At 42.2% G+C, this 20,373-nt stretch overlaps 1 protein-coding gene and 1 long non-coding RNA gene across 3 annotated transcripts in view; one reads left to right on the top strand and one right to left on the bottom strand.

The window, feature by feature from the left end:
* Positions 1-20,373, top strand: part of Cubn (cubilin (intrinsic factor-cobalamin receptor)) — a 248,624-nt gene that overhangs the window by 79,024 nt on the left and 149,227 nt on the right. Inside the window, exon 28 of the mRNA XM_005386965.1 lies at positions 14,662-14,812. Coding sequence (XP_005387022.1) covers positions 14,662-14,812 — 151 coding nt within the window. The remainder of the gene's footprint in view (positions 1-14,661; positions 14,813-20,373) is intronic.
* On the bottom strand, positions 4,284-9,553 carry LOC106148830. Of its 2 annotated transcripts, XR_001234540.1 has the most exons (4): positions 8,576-9,553; positions 7,630-7,698; positions 5,825-5,894; positions 4,284-4,325 (listed from the first exon to the last, which is right to left on the bottom strand). It is a non-coding gene; the product is annotated as an uncharacterized LOC106148830 (long non-coding RNA). The 2 variants fall into 2 exon arrangements; XR_001234539.1 differs by lacking the exon at positions 8,576-9,553 and having other exon boundaries at positions 7,630-8,541.

Genomic DNA, 20,373 nt, shown 5'->3' on the forward strand with positions numbered 1-20,373 from the left:
GAATTGAGAATTCTATCATACCTAGTCCCCCCAAATCATTCATTGTGTTTCAGAGAATTATCACTTGCATATAAAGTCATTGGCCATTGACCTACTGCTTCTCCAAAAATAATGGGTAAAAATATCACACAAGATGGCACATCTTTCAAACACTGTAAAGTGATAGATTCTTTTTGGTTAAAATGGATCTACTAGTGAGTGCTTTGCCGATAGCACTATTTAAACAACTAGGTAATAATAGTAGCAAATATTTACTGAGTAGTCTAGTATTTATTTATTTTCTAAGTAATCCTCCTAGCACCTGTGAAAGAAGAAAATATCATTCTCATTTAAGTTGAGAAAAATGAGGCAGGTACAGGTTGTCCATGGTTGCAAAGATTATCAGTGACAAAGCCAGGTGGTACACCAAGCCACCGGGCTAGTGCTTTTGATAATGACATGCCATGGACATTCACTACTTTCGTCACCTTTGCTTGGAGCAGGAGTGCATGTCCTCAGATCTACTATTCACTGACACTCTTACAGAGAGAAATTTATGTTGTTGTAGCATAATTGTAGCATAATTTCATTAAGGAAGTGGTCATTATTACAATCAGATTTTTCTTTATACATGTTGAAAATTACTTCTAGAGTCTGATTTGGAAGTTTTTCAAAAACTACCAATGTTCTCATCTGTGAGATTCTACAACAGATCTTTCCCAGACCATTGGCAGTGCTCCTGGTTTTCCTTGGTCTGGTTAGTGCACCTGACCGCAGGGTCTTAAACACACTCAGCCTGAGCCATGTGAAAAGGATTAATGCTTGGATCATTGCGGGGAGAGCAAGGGATCTCATGACACAGGAGAGGCTGACAAGCCGTGAAAAGCCCAGAACCAAAGGCGTTGGGGCACTCCCCAACATTTCTCCTTTAAGGGTTTATTCCTTCTCTGACTGTTCCCATCCATTCCTCTCTCTCTCCCTCTCTCTAGAGGCTTCCTCTAAGTTTCTTGTAATTCGAGCTTTGACAGCCAGCTACTCCAGCCAAGACTACATGACCACATCTTTGTCTGGGCTCATGAATTTCTCTGTAAAAGGCCAAGAACACCTGCATTTGACTCCACTGTGATTGAAGAATAAACTTGGTTGCACTAAGCATCCACAGATTTAGTAGTTCTCCATAGCAACAGCTCACATTGCCTCAACTAACTACATCATCACACTGGCCCAGTGTTTCACCCTTGTGGTATAAAAAAATGTTGCTCAGGCTATAGGCCTGGAAAACATGGGCCTTGGACTGAAAGATTTGGAGACACTGGCGACACTTTCTGTCCATTCTTTCATTCAAAAGGAATTATTTTGCAACTGAAAGGAGGACATGGATGTGTAACAAATAATACTACAAACATCTGGTGAACAGGATGACATCAGTGGCAAGAGATGAAGTACAAAAGAGATTGCAGGGAAACACATTTGACAGAAGTCACTGACATCAGGAGGACTGGAGCCTCCCTTAAGTGGGAAGGAGGAAGGGGTGGAAAGGTACGAAAGGATCAGACGGAAGGGGATAGTGGCAAATGCGCCAAATAAGCCCAGACAAAGGAAGTCAACTTGGGGCAATGGCATAGCTGTATCTGCCATGAGCGCCAATAGATGACTTACAGGTAGAGACCTCTGTTTTAGTAGTTTGGGAAATGCTGAATTACGCATTCAAATAGGGGTCGCTGTTTTGCTTTGCGTTGTCTGCAGTACTTTCTTGGACTCTTACTCTCCTTCTAAGCCATTGTCCATTCATCTGTCGAGTCAGTAGAATGTATTTTACATACCTGGGTCATGGAAAAGTAACTGTTTATCATCAGATTTTCCTTGTCATCAGGGAGGATACAGATATTAATGTATCATAACATAAGAATGCACCCACAGACTGTGTTAAGTGTTGGAGGAAACGGCCCCGGACTGGCGACCAACCTCATCAGCGGGTTAGAGAAAGGCATCCCTGAAGAAGCAGATGCACGAAGGTATCAGGAAACTTGAGAGCTCACTGTGGAAAATAGTCTTGGAGAACTTGACCAAAGCGTGGAGCTCCCAGGGCCTGGGGGCCTTGGGCAGGCAGAGCCCTGTGGGTGGGTTAAGAATGTCAGTGACCTCTCCCAGCAGCAGGAGGTCTCTTGAGGGCATGAGCAAGGAAGTATCATGGTCACATTGTTATTTCTAAAGACAGCAACTCTGGCTACCAGCATAAATTAGAGAAAGGTAAAATCACTATGGAGATCAGTAAGGTGAGCGCCAGGTATAGACAGAGAGAGAGATACTGTCTTTGCCCTCACTATGGAGGAAGAAGGTTAGTTGAAGAGTTTGAGGGATAAAACTGACAGAGACAAAACTGACAGAGATGATGAATGACTGGATGAGCACGGGGTTACACAGTGAAGGAAGGGATGACACCAGCCTTGTAGGACCGCCGGCAGGGATGGCCAGGACACAGACTAGGTCCCCCCAGGAAGGAAGCACTGTGGGAGGGGGCACTAAAGGTGAGTTTCCAAGTAGATTCATCTTTGCCCAGAACGTAAGTAACTAACACCTACTGGATATTTGTATTCCATAGAACATTCTCAGGGGAACATTATGCTACCGATATTTTCCAAGTTTATTCCATTTCAATGCTCATAAATAAGCATAATTTCAAAGTTTGTGAGGCATTAGAAAAGCTCTCCTTCAACCCCAAGAAGTTTATTTTGAGAATAACAGTACTGTTTCCGTTAACTAAATGGCTCCCATGTGCGGGCCATTCTTGTAGGCACCTTGACAGATATCATTATCTGTCTCACAGTACTCCAGTAATTGAATATTGTCACGTTCATTCAACACATAGGAGAGCTGAGATGAGTAGCAGCGCTCACCTCGGGGTCACACAGGCAGGAGGAGACAGAGGCTGGGGTCGCTGTGCTCGGGGTCGTGTGGGCGGTGTGTTGCTGGGTTCAGTGCTTGGTTTCTCCTCACCAGCGGGGCAAGGAGTCCAGCTTGTCTTTGCCTCGGTTTCCTTTTGTGAAAAGGGGGTAATAAGTACACCTATTCATAGAGCCGTTGTTGGAGTAAATCGGATAATGCACATGCCCGGCATATTCTGAGTACTCGAGGAATGTTTCTTATCACTTCCTCCACACTGTTTCACAGACAGCGTATAAACTCCTACTTGGCCACTCAGATTGTTCCTCGGACATTTCCGGAAGTTGCTTCCCCCCAGAACAACCTCTGTCTCCCGGAAATGCCATCTCCGCTCCTCGGGCCCTGTCAACTGGACTTTCTTGGGTTCACAGGCGCTTCTTTCTCTCCCCGTTCCTTTACTCGATGCATTTGCCCCTTGGTGGGACATCGACTTCTCTCTGTCCCCTGTGAGTCTGTTTCAAGATCCGTTCTGTCTGTCCTTTTGAACGCGTTTGCATCCTCTCTAGTAAGAGAAGCGTAAACAGATGTTTGCGTTTGTAGCGTCTGTCACTGCTGCTCACATGACAGCATAACAGGTGCTCAGTTTCCAGATGTCTTGGATTCATGATGGACCAGTCCTTGGTGGCTCAGCGTGGACAACGGGGCCAGAAGCTGCTCTTTCTGTTGCTGGAGGTGAGTTATCTGTAGAGCCAGAATTACTCAAACCAGCTTCTTCTGTGTGCTGAATGCAGTGGAATACTAAGTAAAAAGATTTAGTGTTCCTCTAGTCTGGCTCCTTGGTAGAGAATGACTTACAACACCCAGGCTTTTAACAGAATCTATCATCTTGCTATGTCATCTACACACCTGCTCAGTAGTGTATCGATGCAGAAGGAAATCCTGGGGCCACTCAGCCTGGGTTTAAGCCCAGGCTCGATAATTTATGAGCTCTGTGACCTTCAGCAAGTCACTTAGTTAGCTTCTGTGTACCTCACTTTCCCAGTCTATAAAATAGGGCAATCGAAGTAAATGAGCTAATGTATATAAAGAACCAGAATGAAGCTTGGCATATAGCCAATGCATGAGAATGTTTGCTGCCGTTATTTACATGGATACTGATGTAAGAGAGGCATCTCCTTAAGATATAGAGACACTGACAGAGCATTCAGTTCTCTAGACCGAGATATAATTGTGATTCCATTCACAAGAAACGTACCTGTCTTGTCCCCTTCTGTGGGTAGCCTCTTTCCTTAATGCATTTTGACACTTACTACACAGGGTAAATGATAACTAACAGAACCACCATTTTAGCCAGCCATGGTGGTACATGCCTGTAATTCCACGTACCTGGGATGCTGAGGCAGGAGGTTTGGAAGTTTAAAGCCAGCCTTAACAACACAACTAGACCCTGGGTTTAATCCCCACTACAAAAAAAAAAAAAAAAAAAAACAAAAAAACAGAAATAAGTCATGTTTTAATCCACTTAATTTTTTTTGAATTCTCTGTTAAACTCAATGAACAAAATATTGATTCCACTCACTAAAAAATGTTTTAGGTATTTTTGCTGCAACTTTAAAAACTGTTTTTGTTATTTCCTACTGTTCATTACAGAGAATAGGCCTTCTTGTTATACTTTAACCATTCTTTTTTTAAAAAAAAAATCAATAAAGAAACCTGAAATACTTTTCTTGAGTAGTTGATATCTTTCAAAATATTGAGTTCACAGTGGCATGCACATATAATCCTTGCTACTGGGGAGGCTGAAGCAGGAGGATCATAATTTGAAGGCCTGCCTGGGCAGCATAGTGAGCCCTAAAAGGATTACTAAACCTCAAAAAGAATCACTAAACCTATAGTTTCCATAACTCTCGATGGAAATAGCAACATTACTTACATTACAGAGTTGCTGGGGATTTTAACATAGAATACTGCCCAGGAAAATAAGTGTTCATAAATACTATTTATTATTATTTTAACATAAAGATGATTGTATGGATTATTTTTTTTTTCTCACTAAAGGATTTTGTGGTAAATAAAAGCCTATGACTACCAAAACAGCCTTCCCAACTGTGATGAGCACAGATTAACTAGAGTGGCCCGGTGTCAGCGTCCCCATCCCCTAATCCCCAGTTTTCTTAGAAAAGCCACAGCGGGTCTCAGCCTGACTCTAGGAAGTATGGCAGTTAAAATTTGCACCTCGGAGAAATGCAGAGAAGCCAGAGAGATTTTATGGCTTAGCAGTAATGTGTCTGAGCTCACATTCATCCTCATGGCCCTTCCTTCCATGCTTCCTGGGCAGATTTGTCATGCTTCCCAGAACTGTCTGCAGCGTTAGCTTCTAGGTCTTTGGCAACTGGTTTAGAGCTCAGAGAGAAGCTGCTATAAGTCTGCTACTCAAAACTATGCATAAAGAGTGGCATCTATCAAACAATTCAGTTTGTGTCTTGACTGCGTTCAAAAGAAGTGTCATATGAGATGTACGCATTAGTTAATTAAGATAAACCTGTGTAGTGTTGTTAAGCATGGCAAGAATTTTATGAGAAATCTGGGCTCCAAATGTACCTGAGTGAAATGAGATTTTCTTTTATTCAAAAAAAAACTCAAAGGAGAAATGTTATTTCACTGTGATCAAAATCTCATCCTTTTTCAAAAAGAAACAGAGATCTTTTCTGACCACTCCTCACCATGAAGAGTTTTCATGTGACTTCGTTAGTTTGCTGCAGTTAATTAGGCAAAAATAGCCTTCAAAAGGGAGCTGTGGCTCTGGGATGGGAAACAAACTCTGTTTCTGCTCTCAGGACTCTTTCAAATTGAAGATCAGGATCAGGGTGAATACCGGGCAAACCCACCACCCTTTCCACGCTGTGAACCAGTAAAACTGCTACACTGTCCTGTCTGCACCTTCTCTCCTGGTTGTCCTCACCTGCTTTCTTCCTCAGACTGGGCAAGGGCAGCAAACGCACGCAAGGCCTCGTCCACACTTGCAGCTGGTCCTGGTGTGGATAAGAACGCTGTACTGAATAGGGTCACTCTCCCACAATCTCGTTTTTGAAATTTTATACCATTGTTTTTATCATTTCTCTTTTTTTTAAAATAAAAAAGAATGCATTGATTATAATGCTGAGTTTTAAATATTGGTGATCATACTGGGGGGTTTGGGTTAGCTATCTTGATTTTCTATATTTTTAAAATGGGAAAGGCTTTCAACTTTTAGGAAAAAAAATTTTTTTTGGCACTGGATACTGAGCTACATTTCCACCCCTTTTTATTCATTTTGAGCCAGGATCTGGCTAAATTGCCTAGTCAAGACTCAAACATCCTCCTGATTCAGCCTCCCAAGTGCTGGGATTACCAATGTGTACCCCTGCACCCAGTTTAAAACATTTTTTGTGTGTCTTTTTGAGACAGAGTCTTCCTATGCAGTTCAGGTGGGCCTTGAGCTTACTTTGTAGCCCAAGCTGGTCTCGAACTTGCGATGATCCTCCTGCCTCAGCCTCCCAAGTGCTGGGATTACAGGCATGCACCACCACACCTGTCCTAAAACTTTATTTTAAAGTTACATCTTTATCCTTCAGTTTCCACACTAGTATTTATTTACTATTATTTGCACTGTATACTTCTCTTGTTGACTTGGGGAAGAGCATTACTGATGGAAATTTAGATCCCTCCTAACTTTAGGTTGAGGTTCAAGAACTCCTGTTCTCTGAGTCAGATTCTTCTCTGTCCCTAAGTCCATCTCAGTAGACGGTGAGGCTCTCAAGTGGCAGAATGACAGTAATATAATCTTGAGTGTCTCACTGCGCTAGGTCATTTGGTAGATGAGGGGTGGAATTTAACATGTGTCTCCACTGGAGACAGCCCCTGGCTTTCCAAGCCTGCCATTTACCACTGGAGAGGGAATTTGGCACTTACTGGTCCATCAGTGACCATCAGAACTTATATTTCTATCAGGTCTTTGGCCCTTCAATGTCTACAGCAATTATTTTTTATAAAGGAGTAGTCTAATCATTAATAAAAAAAGCTAGCTACAATAATAAAGGAAACATTAAGGACGAAATGATTTCAAATTAGCACTGGAGTAAGTCACCTTCTGTAATCACACCGCAGAGAACTATGGTTTATGCATGATTCTGAGCCACTTACAAGAGATTATGGAGGGGCTGGGGATTTAGCTCAGTGGCATAGCGCTTGCCTGGCAAGCGCTAGGTCATGAGTTCGATTCCCGGTACCAGGAAAAAAAAAAAAAGAGAGACTATGGAGACAGGGAATCTAATATTTGTAATAGGTCAGCTGGGTACCTGGAAGCTTCAAAGGGTATGAAATCTTAAGATTGAAAAACCGTTATCAGTACGTATTTATATCATCATGTCAATAGGTCCTCAAAGATAATGCTCTAAAAATAGAATTACTTGGCTAGAAAGGAGCACATAAGGAACAAGGAAAAACTAGGTGAAATAAAAAGAACCTAAATTACATCACTACTACTAACATTTTTACTACTTCCTATTATTTCTACTTATACATTTATTTTAATATTCAAAGGAGATTATTCTGTACATTCTATCCTTTTTTTTCTTTGTTTTTTGGTACCAGGAATCGAACTCAGGACCTTGCGCTTGCCAGGCAGGAGCTTGTGCCACTGAGCTACATCCCCGGCCCACTGTACATTCCGTCCTGTAATGACTTTTTTCCTACCAAACAATAGTGCATAGATATTTCCTCACTTACTTGTTAGGCCGCATGTCACATGTTTTCAGCATCACGTGTTCCATTATCAGCATGCACTGCTAGTTCCAGCTGTGGAGCATTCAGAATCTTTCTGATTTTTACTATTGTAAACAACACTGAGACAAACATCTCTGCAGCTATATCCCATCTTTGACAAACATTTACCATCAGGAAGTAATTTTTAGAAGAAAAAAGAAAAGCCAAAATCAGCCTTCATAGCATCTAATATGAATAATATAGAGAGCAGAAACAGAAATGTCAGTGCATTAGTAACAGCGAATATCAACTAGCCACCATGCAGAAAGACAGCTCTACGGTCTGCCGGGAGCCAGACCTCCAATTCAGAGTGACACACAGTCACCCGGAATGTGTTTCTTTCCAAGGTTTCTTTCTCTCATGCAAGGCCAGCATTATGAGTAGTTCTTCATTCTAGATGGATATTTCACATTTCCTGCCCCACCCCGTAAGCACATGGCAGGGTGGCTTTTCCTGTGAGGGGGAAGAAGCACGTAGACCATTTGGTGTGTGTGTGGTAAGAGGCTTGTGTCCAGCTGTCGGGAGACATCCCAGGCTCTGGGGGGTCGCCATAGAACCCCCTTGGGTCATCACACTCTCATAAGCCTTACTCTTCCCCTTCTGCATAATTTTCACACTGCATTTCTTTTTAATATATTTATCCCCTTGGGGTTTTCTTCTCATCCACACTGTGATTTATGTTTGACAGTTTCTGCTGCTGTTACAGGAACATTTCAAAGCCCTTAATATTTTAGGTGAAACAGGAACACTCCACGTTTACTAAGTCACGTGCATAAATGTCAACAACAACAGGCTCAGTAACGACCCTGGAGGTGGGATGTAGCTCAGTGGTAGAGTACTTGCTTTTTCTGTGCAAAGAAAATTTCAATCCCCAGTGCTGCAGGAGATTAAAGATTAAAAAAAACCAAACCTCTCATGAGTCAGCTCAGCTCCACAGATCCTGCTGTGGTAGTTTCTCAGGCAGAGGAAGATCTGAGCAGGCACTGCAAGAATTTCTCAGTTTCCACAACTTTAGTACCAGGGGCTGAGCAGCTGTTGGAACAGCAAGGGGTGGGGGAGGCTGGGCACATAGCTCAGCCGCACAGCATCTGCCGGGCAGGTGTGAGGTCATGAGTTTGATTCCTGGTACCACAAAAACAAAAACAAACAAAACAAGAAAACAGCAAGGGGAGAGGAGGCTGCACCGGGAAAATCCACTTTTCACTTTGCGCCTTGGCCACTTTTCTTACCAGTCGGTGGATCTTGCTTATCCAGTGACCACGGCAGCCTAGGCAGCTCTTGATTCCCCATTCTCCTTGCTGCCTGCCCTGCCACCATCCAGCATCCTCTCCCAGCCTCCAACATACACACCACGCTCACCTCCACCCCGCCCAGGGTGATTTGCGTCAGGCTCTGCATCTGGCATGGCCTCCCTCCCGCTCCACACAACATCTGGTTGCCATAGCAACACTCTGCAAGGGCTACCCAACTTCTCCCTTGATTCATTGCTTCCCACATGAGTCTGCCCTGGTAATGATCACGCCTCTGAAATGTTTTGCCTGAGTCAGTCTCAGTTCCCCGTATTCTCATACGCCTCTTCTCAAGGCTAGCTTGAGGAGGTTTCTTTGGAAAATTATTGGTTCCCTTTACCTCTCACCAAAAGTCAGAATAACATTCTGGGTGTATCCTACATGCCAGGCCTTCTACTAAAACTGTTACATAGTTTGTCTCCTTCCTTAAAAACTTATGAGATAAGTAACTTTGTGACACCAGTTTAATAAAGAAAGTTTAGCTTGGAGAAGTGAAGTAATTTTCACAGGACTGTGTTCAAAGAAAAGTCTAGAGCTACACTGTGAAACTGGAGGCTGGCTATATACTACATCCCTACGAGAAAATGATGCTGTAGCTTTTATTTGAGATGCAATCTTCAATCACTGATGCTAACTTCAAAAAGGTTTTCTCAGATCTCATCGAATTTACTTCTCACACACTTAACCAGCTTCTTTGCCTCGACTAGAATTTTTGTTCTCTACAAAAATAGGGGATTTCCGCTGAGCCTGAAATTCTTCCTCACAATTGATAAGTTATGTCAATTATACATTTAACGCTAAGAGTTCAGGTTTTCTTTGAAAATTTCGAAGGTCTGTAACAGTCAGTGGGCCAAATTTTTTCCCAGAAGTTGCTAGTATTTTAGGATATCATTCAAAAGAAATTCTTGCTTTGTTTCCTCTATATAAACTATGTTTAAGTTTTAAAATTAATATTTCACTACTGGAAAAAAGAATTCCCTTCCAGAAAAACTTAGGAAATGAGAAAAAAATTAGAAAAATGTATGAATTTGGCGGCAATCTGAAATGGAAAGGGCTGATTTTAGTTGTTGTAGCTCATTACAACTCTAAAGTAGACTTAGAAAAGTCAATCCATTCATCCCCCACTCATATGAGACAATTTAATTATAATTCTTATTTGTCATAGTTACAAATGTTCAGAGTCATAAAACAGCTTAGCAACAAAGAGACACTGGAAAGGTTCATTTTTGTTTTTAGAGTGTGTAAAGTTGACTCCTATACAGTGAACAGGTTGAGGTGCATCTTAGATGGGCCTGGGTCCCTGGTCCCTTAGAACATGACTTCTGGTGATTCCTAAATACCTAAAAACCCATGGTCTAACCAGGCACAGTGTTCATGTCTATTGTCCCAGCTACTGGGGAATCTGAGGTGTGAGAATCTCTTTAGCCCACGAATCCAAAGCCAGCCGGGGCAACAAAGATCCTATCTTGAAACCAAACCAAACCAAACCAGCCCTTAATCTTGCAAAAAGTTGGACTCTCTCCGTCAGTGACTGACCATACTTTAGGTGTCTTCAATTTTATATCTTCCATCTTGTATGGGACCTTAATATGGAGGAGTCCACCACGATCATTTCACATTGCCTTTGGAGTCCGAAGTCACTGATAGTCTGATGAACTCTTTGTGTCCAACCCGTGCAGAGGAAGTTTGTACACACTGGTGAATGTGGCTTAGGAAGAGATTTCCTTCCTCTTTGTATGTCCTAAGAGTTAGTGCAATATTTTGGGTCTGGCTGGTGTTGAGGAGGACCCAAACCACAAAAATCTTAAATAAGTAGTAGACTTTTTAAGAGAATGACTGTAAAGATTTTATCCATGAAGTTTTGTAATGTACAGATTTCCACATGGGAAGACAAATGTAATGGCCGATTTGAAAATGGAAACATAATTTTAAGTTTTAAAAACGTTTCTCCAAACACAGGCACATAAATTATATCTGTATGTTCAAGGTGAGAGTCTCCAACGTTTCATGTTTGGATGCTACTACTTTGTTTTAAATGAACTAAGATCTGTTGCTCGCTCAGAGCAGATCTCTGCCTCTCTGAAAGCAGCCGAGACCACACTTTTACCCAGTCCATGCTGGCAAGCCCGCTGGTAGTGGCAGTGAGTCACAGCTGGAACATCCTGTGGTTAACACCGGGCTCTGAAAACAGAATCAGAAGCAGCCAGACACCAACCGGTTTCCATGGTAACACGTCTTTGTGTACTTTGAAAAATGACTGCTACTTTTTGTGTGGTAAATGTACGCGGGAATGAATTGTAGAGGTGACGTTAGCCATCTGTGTGACTATAAACAAAAAAAAAAAAAAACAGATTTAATTAAATGTAAATGTTAAAAAGACGTAAAACTGAGAGTATGAGGGACTTTTTTTTCTTGTGGAGGCACTGTCCTGTACTAATTGACCCATTAATGTATTTGCCATTACATTGAAGCAGTTTCAAAAATGTCTATCTGATGTCTATTTCAGTATATCATTCCCTCCCCTCCAAAGGCAAAAGGAAACTAATTGTCATTCATCAGCATGCCCCCCAACCCCACCGCCTCTCCTCCAGCTCCCCTTCTCATTCACAATGTGTTATTTGAGACCACTGAAAGGGTGGGCTCAGGGCTCCCCTTCAATGAAGCAATCCCATCGGAAGGAAAGGAAACAAATCCCCTCTAAACCATGCGACAATGCCACATCCTTTAACCTTGCTGAACAGGGAGGGGAAAAGTCTATGTGTATTGTTCACCTCCTTGTGTATAATGAAAATACTGTATGTCTCCTCGGCTTGATACCCAGGACTTTGTAAGTGGTTTAAGGCTATAGAGAAATCTTACCTTGAGTTCTGTTAGATAAAGATGAAATAATTTCAGCTTTGGTCACTAAACTACAAAGTTAGGAATGAGGGGCCTGGGAAGGTAGCTTAGTGGTAGAGTACTTGCCTAGCATGCTGGAAGCCCTGTGCTGGATTCCCAGGAACACACACACCCACACACACACACACACACACACACACACACAGGATAGGAGAACATTTTCTTGCTTATTATGTCTCTACTTGGGAAGAGGATGTTTATTTTTGCATTTGGTTCCAAAGTGAACTTCATGGAACAGAATTATTTAAAACTCGTACACTGAGTTCTCCTTCGGTGACTGGTGGTTTAGGAGCACAGATCTCAGTAGTCACCTCCTCCGCCCCCAACTCCACCAGGCATAGAGGGTGGGGCCTGAGACCTGCGGTGCAGGGCTATTGTTTGTGTTCCTTCTTCGGCTGTTTTTTCTTCCTTTCTGTCATTATCCTTTCCTCACTATGGCTTCTGACAAATGTGCAAAATATTAGAAACCTGACAGGAAACACACACTTTTTTTAATGCAATTTTTTTTAAGGAAGCAGAAGTCACATGCCTGAAAGATAAAGCTCATTTTTATTCATTTGCTTAAAAGCTTAGGTTTAGTGCAGAAGGATGAATGAATTATATAATGGACTCTGGTGTTCTGCTTTGACATCTCCGCTGATCTTGCCTGAAATCTTGTGAGCCTCGGTGCCCTGATAAGCAGCCAATACAAGAGCACCACAAGACAGGCTAAGATTTAGAAATCCATGATTTATTACGACCTGGAACAAGGCCCCACCTGTTTTTCCCCTTTGTGGGGACAGCTGTAAAGGATCCACCCACTTTACCACCTAAAATGAAATGTAGGACTGTGTGATTTTAATGTCTATCTAACTATATAGGGTTCAAGTACTAGTACAGATCAAATCCTTAAAATAAATGCAGTTTGGGGGAAACACCCGTGTTCATTCATCAGGGAGGCACTGGAAACTGACCTCATCAAATCTGCCCTAGGCAGACACAGTACCCTAAGAACTCACAGTCCCTAAAGCCCATAAGCTCTGTGCCTACAACCAGAATACCAGAGGGTGTGATCACTTGCACAAAAGAGGTACAAATTGGGAGCTGAAAGATTTCAAAGGAAAACTAATCTGTGCCTCACTATGGAGATCAGCAAAGGCTCCAGGGAAGAAGGTACTTTATAAAATTGGGTTATCATTTTCCATAGTCAAACCAGTATGCTTCAAGCAATGTTTTATATCTTAACATTTCTGCAACTGAAAAAATTTGGTCCATTTGCAACTTATTGAATTCATGTTATATATTTTCCCACAGATACCTGCAAACTCACGTACAATCTCTGTGAGAACGGTCGAGGAAGTCCGTGTGTCCATTAGATATTTCCCATTTTATTGTCACAGGCAGCTCATCCCGAGGGTCACCGGAACAAAGCGCTCTGTGTGGACATGGAGAGGAAGCAGAGAATATATAATAGCCTGGCTCCCAAGGAAGCCAGTCTTTAGGGATTGCCATTACCTTCCCCAAGTGAAGAGAGACAATAGAGAAGTTTTCTTACTTTTTTTACAATTTTTAATTTGAGGGTAGCTGTCTGATGAAATTATTAAATGACACACAACAGGTTGTAGAAATACTTCTTGGAAAAATGGGCAAAGACCTAAGCAGAAAAATCTCAAAGGAAGACACGTAAATGCCCATTAAACATGAAGAACAAAAAACACAAAAAAGAAAAACACCCTAGTCTCAATGTTTCAAAGCATCCAATGTAACACAAATTAAAACAATTACAAAAAGAAAATACACTTTTCACTATTGGCACCAGTTGTAAATATAATAGCAATCATAACTGAGAAAGTTATACTGGAAAGGAAACATGCCTGTAATTTGCCAATTTACCAATGAAATATCTTGGTACAAACTTTCTGGTTATAAATTTAATACTACTGGGGAAGTAGCTCAGTGGTAGAGTGCTGGTCCAGCATATGTAAGGTGCTGGGTTCAATCCCTAGCACCCCCTAAAAATGAAGAAATGCAATGATATTGTATCAAGAGCCACAAAAGATTATGCTCTGATTAATTCCCTTCATTGGAATTTTTGTAAAGAAAAAGCTTAAATATGAAACAAATACTGGAAAAAAATTATAAATGCCATAAATGAACAACAGTAGAATTATAATGCTAACAAAGCACTCTGTACTCATTAAAAAATGTTTACACAGACTACTTCATAACATGTTTAGAGAAAAGCAAGGAAGAAATTAAACATGTAGCCCAAATTTATATACGTACATACCTGCACAAATGTGTGTGTCACACACAGATGAAAAAGATGTCAACAAAAGAAATTTCTGGTACTAACAAAATATTGAGTATTTATCCTCAGTGGTATTAACTTTGTATTTTCTTTTTTCCATACCATTCTAATGTCTGATTTTATGGTGAGTATTTATTTAACGTATCACCTCTCAGAATTATAATAAGTGCTATTCATTGAACATCTCCTAAGCTCATTACTATCTGAAGGCAGCCATTCTCCTTTCCTGTACCTGAATTATACTTTCAAATTGCTAGGCTAACATAAAATATAGAAATTAGTAGCTGGGTGTCCAAACTTATGGGCCTTAGAAATCAGATTCATCTCTCAATCCCTCTTAATGCAATTACCTATTTGTTAATTTTTGTATTAACCCTCCTGTATTCAACTCCTCTCTGCAGATGTACCTCTAGCGTTTGGACCAGGGAACAGTATTTTCTATATGAGCAGACATATCTTTTTCTTTGAAAAAAATCCTGTGAATTGCTCTTACATTGGGAAGTTTCTCTCTCGTTTCAGCTCTATGATGGCCCGAATCGGATTGGGCGCTACTGCGGCACCGATATGCCCCCGTCGGGGAGTACCAGGAACTCCAAGCTTCAAGTGCTGTTCCACACTGACGGAGTTGGCCACCGTGAGAAAGGATTTCAGCTGCAGTGGCTGGTTCACGGTAAGCCGTGCGCTCATCTCCCTTGTGTTTCAGTTGCTATTTGTCCAAGAATTGTTCCCTTCCCAATTCCATCCTTGGGATCAGTGCCATCGGCAAATAATGACACCAAGTAATTTAGTGCTAGGCTTTAGAAATTTTCTTTAGACATTAGTAGGAAGTGAAGCGTTAAATCTTACTGTGGGGTGGGGGATGATAAAAGGGGAGGTGAGAGAAGGCGGAGTCAAAGTGGAAAGAATTTGGGCAAGTGCTTAAATAGATGCAGAGAGCAATTGCATCAGAGAGAGAAGGAAACAATGAAATCACTCAGGATAAAGACTCACATCCAGGTGTAACAAACAAATAGGACTGTTTCATGTTGCAAAATGGTATGGGTGACATTCAGGTGCCATGGAGTAGGATGAGAGTCAAGGCTCACCTTGACATTACAGAAAAAATGAACTATAGGGATCCATTGACGAAAAAAGACTGGGAGCCAGTGAGAGAGATCAGGGAAAGATGGGGCTGAGAGAAGATCAGGAGCAGAGAATGTAAGCTGAATATATGAATCCAGACAAACGCATTGTACCTGCCAAAGAGTATACGCATTGGAACCCATCTTGAAACTGGTGATTCAGGAAGCAGGTGGAGATCATCATTCCCCTGTAGATGAAAAGTTATTTTCACCAAGAGGCCTGAGACTTCAAGGTTTACCGCCTGTGGGCCGATCAACAGGTAGAGACTCCCAGAGCAATGATTCTCAAGAGCAGCAGCAAAAGCACCAGGAGCTTGCTAGAAATACAAACTCTTGGCCCCACCCCAGACCCAGTGAATCAAAAACTCTCAAGGTAGGCTCAGAAACCTGTTTTTCCCTGGTGACTGGAGTTCGTGAGTCATTGCCCAAGGTTGATTCAGCCCTGAAAAATGTAATCTTCTGCCTGTCAGAGCAGCAGTTCCCCACCCAACTGTTAGAGCACACTGGTACACTTCAGTCCACTGGAAAGAGAAGTGGAGTTTCAGTGGTAACTCAGGAAGCAAGCACAGTCCTCTAGACTATGATGCTACTCTCAAACTGGAGATAATCCAAGCAAAGTTAACACACATACAGGCCAGGGTTGACTCTTTAAGGGTTGTTGATAGTATAGTGCACCCATATGAATCTCAGCACTATGCAGAATTGCCCTATTGTAGAGTCTCATTTGTCAGGCCATAACTCTATTGTCTTTTTGTCTTTTTGAGACAGGGTCTCACTATGCAGTTCAGGCTGGCCTTGAGCTCACTGTGTAGCCCACGCTGGTTTCAAACTCACAAAAATCCTCCTGTCTCAGCCTCTCAAGTGCTGGGATTACAGGCGTGTACCACCATACCCAGCCAAAAGGAAGATGTAACTAATTTATTCTATTTTATTTTTATTTTTTTGGTACTGGGAATCAAACTCAGGACCTTGCACTTGCTAGGCAGGCACTTGTGCTGCTGAGCTATATCCCCAGCCCCATAGCTCTATTGATTTACAATGGGATAATATTCTAACAAGTCCATTGTAAACTGAAAATATCACTATTCAAAAATGCATTTAATACATCTATTCTACTGAGCAAATGGCTTAACCTGGGCTACCTTAAACATACTCAAAATATTCACTTTAGCCTATAATATTAGATGGGCAAAAAAGCATTGAAGAAATTCAAAATCCAAAGTAGTCAAAATGCTTATCACTTTTATACCATTGTTGGTACTTTTATGCCATGTAGTCAAAAGTTCAAAGTCTAACTTTGATAATTTGGGGACCATCTGTATGTACTCAACAGTGTTAGATGTTCTGAGGTTATGAACTGGAGACTGAGTATATTTACACTGAAATATACATGTAGGGTTCTCCGTATTTAAAAAATATTCTATGGTAATCAACAGAGCTACTTACAACTTCAAACTTAGATGATTATAGATTAAGAATTCCCAAAGTAAGTGAGCTATGATAATTAACTTTGAGGAAACTTTGAACCTTCCTCTTCATTAGGAAAGTAGATTTAATCTTGCAGCAGTACACTCATTGATCCGATAATGCAAAAGTTTGGGCTGAATCATCTCTGTACTGTACTCCATGTCTCAGTTACTTTCTCATCACAGAGACCCAACACCCACAACTTAAAGAAGGAAAGGTTTATCTTGGCTCACAGTTCTTACAGGTTCAGTCCATAGTCAGCTGATTCCAAGGAAGAGAGGTCTGGTGGAGGAAAGCAGCTCAAGGCATGGAGGACAGGAAGTAGAGAGAGTAAGGGGAACAGTGGGGAAGAGATAAACCCTTTTAGGCCACACCTCAACGACCACCTCCTCTGACCCAACTTCACCTCTCAACATCACATTTAACTACAAACTCTGCAGTGCACTGATCCACTGATAATTATCACGCCCCCATGATCCAGTCACCTTCCCAAAGCCCCGCTTAGGAGCACATAAGGCTTGGGGAGAAATCTAGATATAAACAGTTACAGTCCACATCTGTTCTTCTGTGAGCTACAGATAGCATTCTAAGTAAAGTAGAGGAACCCTGAAAAGCCATAGGAAGGATAGGAAAATCCCAGAAAATAGCCTGGATTTCCAAGGGCTATAGTGAGTCTCCAGAGCAGAAGGCTTTCTCGGTTGTTCATATGTACAGAACTGCTGTACTGGGGTCTCTCTTTTTTTTTCCTTCTGAGGTGCTGGGGATTAAACACAGGACCTCATGCATGCTAATCATGTGCTCCAGCACTGAGCTCCGCCCCAGTCCCTCACTGGAATCTCTTGCAAAGGAAGATTCTGACCCAGGGGTTTGGAGTGAGACCTGTGAATCTGTAACTCTAACGTGTTCTCAGTGGAGGTTGGTGGTGCTGCTCTGGGACTTCACTCTGAGGAACACGGCAAGAATAGGTGTTAAGTCTGGAGAAAGAAACTGGTAGAAAGGCAATATCCCTGCGAACTAGAGAATCCTTCTTAGATGCACAACTCACATTGTTGTCACAGCGTTCACTGCAGCAGAACAATAGCAGTTGGGTACCCTGCAAGAGAAAACCTTACCGCTTCAAAGACCCAAAAGGGAAAAAAAACTTCCCTAGGGATACAAAGGTGAAAGCTAGGAAGTGCTAACCGGGAGACTTGGGCTCCAGGCACTAGAAGATGGTCTTTGGCCCAAGACTCCAAATGGAATTTTCTGGAAGGTTAGAAGAATACCTGTTGCTTCGGTTCCATGTCCCACAGACAGGATTCAACTAATTTGTGGTTGTGTAGTGCTAAATAATTCAGTCTTGCAGTCAGGATGAAGAGAGTGTCAGGAGCAACGGTTTTTCTGGTTGTATCTTTCTATTCCAGGGCACCCCCACTCCCCCACTCTGGCTATTCTAGCCATACAGCCCACAGCCACCCTAAGGAGCTCAACTGAATGGTCATTATTGATCACACTCAGGTTACTGTATCACCGGGTTCTTCCAGCCAACGTTCCAAACCCTCTGGTGAAAGCTCTGAGTTTTTGTTGGGAAAATTTTTTTTCTATCAATTCTACTTGCAATCTGGCTTCTTTTGGGAGAGTCAAAGGCATTCTCTGTCTATTCTCATTTTCTGTCTACTGTTTCCAAACTTTCCCGCTATTACTGAAAACTTGCTGAGTTTGGAGCCAGTTATGCAACAACATTTTGCCAATTGGGAGCAGAATTTGGAGAGAAAATTTAAAACTGTGTTGCCCACAGTATATGTATGAATGATATTTGGGAAGGGTCTACAGGAGGGAGATTGTCAGTAGTTAGAGATATGTAAAAGTAGCTATGATATGTTATAGTTATATAATGCCACGAGCAGAGCTTATGCTCTGCATCTGACCTATATCTGTAACATGAAAGAGCCTTAGAACAGGCTTCAACAGAGAAGACAAGGATCTAGGAGGTCTTCCATGGTAAGGTGCCCCCATTGCTTAGCCGTGGAAAATACACTGAAGATATAGATTGTGAGCCAGCATTCATCCATTTATGCATTGGGTATTAAAGAGCTGTTTTGTGTCAGGTAGTCTCCCAGGGCTGGGGACGCAAAATAACTTTTACCAGTCATCATGGTTCCTACTCTCACAGAGCTTACAAGATAATGGGAGAAGTGGCCATCTGGCAAATAAACATATAAAGAGACAATCAAAATTGTGATAAATGTCACACAGAAAGAGATCCAACCTGGGCTGGGCAAGAAGTCAGGGAAACCTTCCATGAGAATAGGACCTTAGGGCAAAAATAGGAGAAAGAAAAGGATTCCAGGTAAAGGACCTTGTGATCGGAGGAGGGAGAGGACCCAAGTCCACAGTGGCTGGAATGGAGTCTACAGGCTGCAGCCCTCAAGGAGGTTGGAGAGCTGAGAGCTGGTTAAAACACACAGGTCACATAAGGCAAAGACACAGGCAGTCGTATGGGCCACATCCTCTTTCTTTATGTGCACCCTTCATGCTTCATAAAAAAATGAGTTTAGGGGAAGATTCTGAAGGGTTGAAGAAGCATGGTGAACTGTAGGACTCATTACACTACACGGAAACATTAAACTTGCAGTCATGCATCACTTAACATTCGGGATATGTTCTGAGAAATGTGTCGTTAGCCAATTTCATCACAAGCGAATATTACAGAGTGTCTTTGCCCTAGCTGAGACGGCTACAGTGTCCCTTGGGGATGTAATCTTATGGGACCCCTGTGGTGTGTGCCATCTGACACTGCCTGAAACGCCATTGTGCAGCTCAGAACGCAACTCTCAATTTTCAAGCGCAGTAAATTATTCTTGAATGCGTTGTGAGTTCATACATGAGTGTGTACAATGCATCAGCAGGAAAAAAGCCTTCGAAAAGCAATTAAATTACTGCCCTGTCAGAATCAGGTGGAGGGCTCAGGACCCTCAGCCAGAGCTGACCCTGAGCTGATTTCTTACCTGGCTGGAGAAAGCAGCTTTTAACGCCTAGCCTTATCAGAATCACATTACATCTCAGGGCCTTCTTTCTCTTGTTCTTTTTCAAACTATGTCATAAGAGGTATATAAACAGTGTTTGTGGGGAGCTCAGCATCTATAATGGCATCATTTCCTAGACATTCCTACTGAGGAAGAACCCTTGCATACTTCATTCATTTTGATCACTGGTAAATCTGTTTACCAAATGTGCTTCTTTATCAACTGCACAAATCTTCTATTTACTCTGAGAAAAGAGATCTAAGAACAGGCTTTCTCTGCGGGCCCATTTTCAAAGTGGCTCTGTAGAAGTAAGATGAAGCCACACTGCAGTGGCTTTATTCAGGCCCTCAAAGAGAGTCCCACCCTGGAAATAAAGGAATAGCCACAGTCTCCCTGCCTGGCTAATCGGTTCACAGTACTCAGCACTGACAGCATTGTTCAGAGGCTGAATTCGGCCTTGGGGGCCTCCGCCTGGGCTGGTGAAGGGCAGATTGGACGGTCCGCAAGCTGTGTGAATAGAAGCCTCCCAGCCAGCTGTGCACACCCCTCCTCTCTTCTGCCTGCTCCTCCGGAGGCCTGCTTTCACTTGGCAATGGATCCCAGCACACACACAAGGTCAAGGAGCTTTGCAAGCGAGG

The sequence above is a fragment of the Chinchilla lanigera genome, unplaced genomic scaffold (genome assembly GCF_000276665.1).
Source record: "Chinchilla lanigera isolate Chin_1 unplaced genomic scaffold, ChiLan1.0 scaffold00028, whole genome shotgun sequence".
In the NCBI taxonomy this organism is placed as follows: Eukaryota; Metazoa; Chordata; class Mammalia; order Rodentia; family Chinchillidae; genus Chinchilla; species Chinchilla lanigera.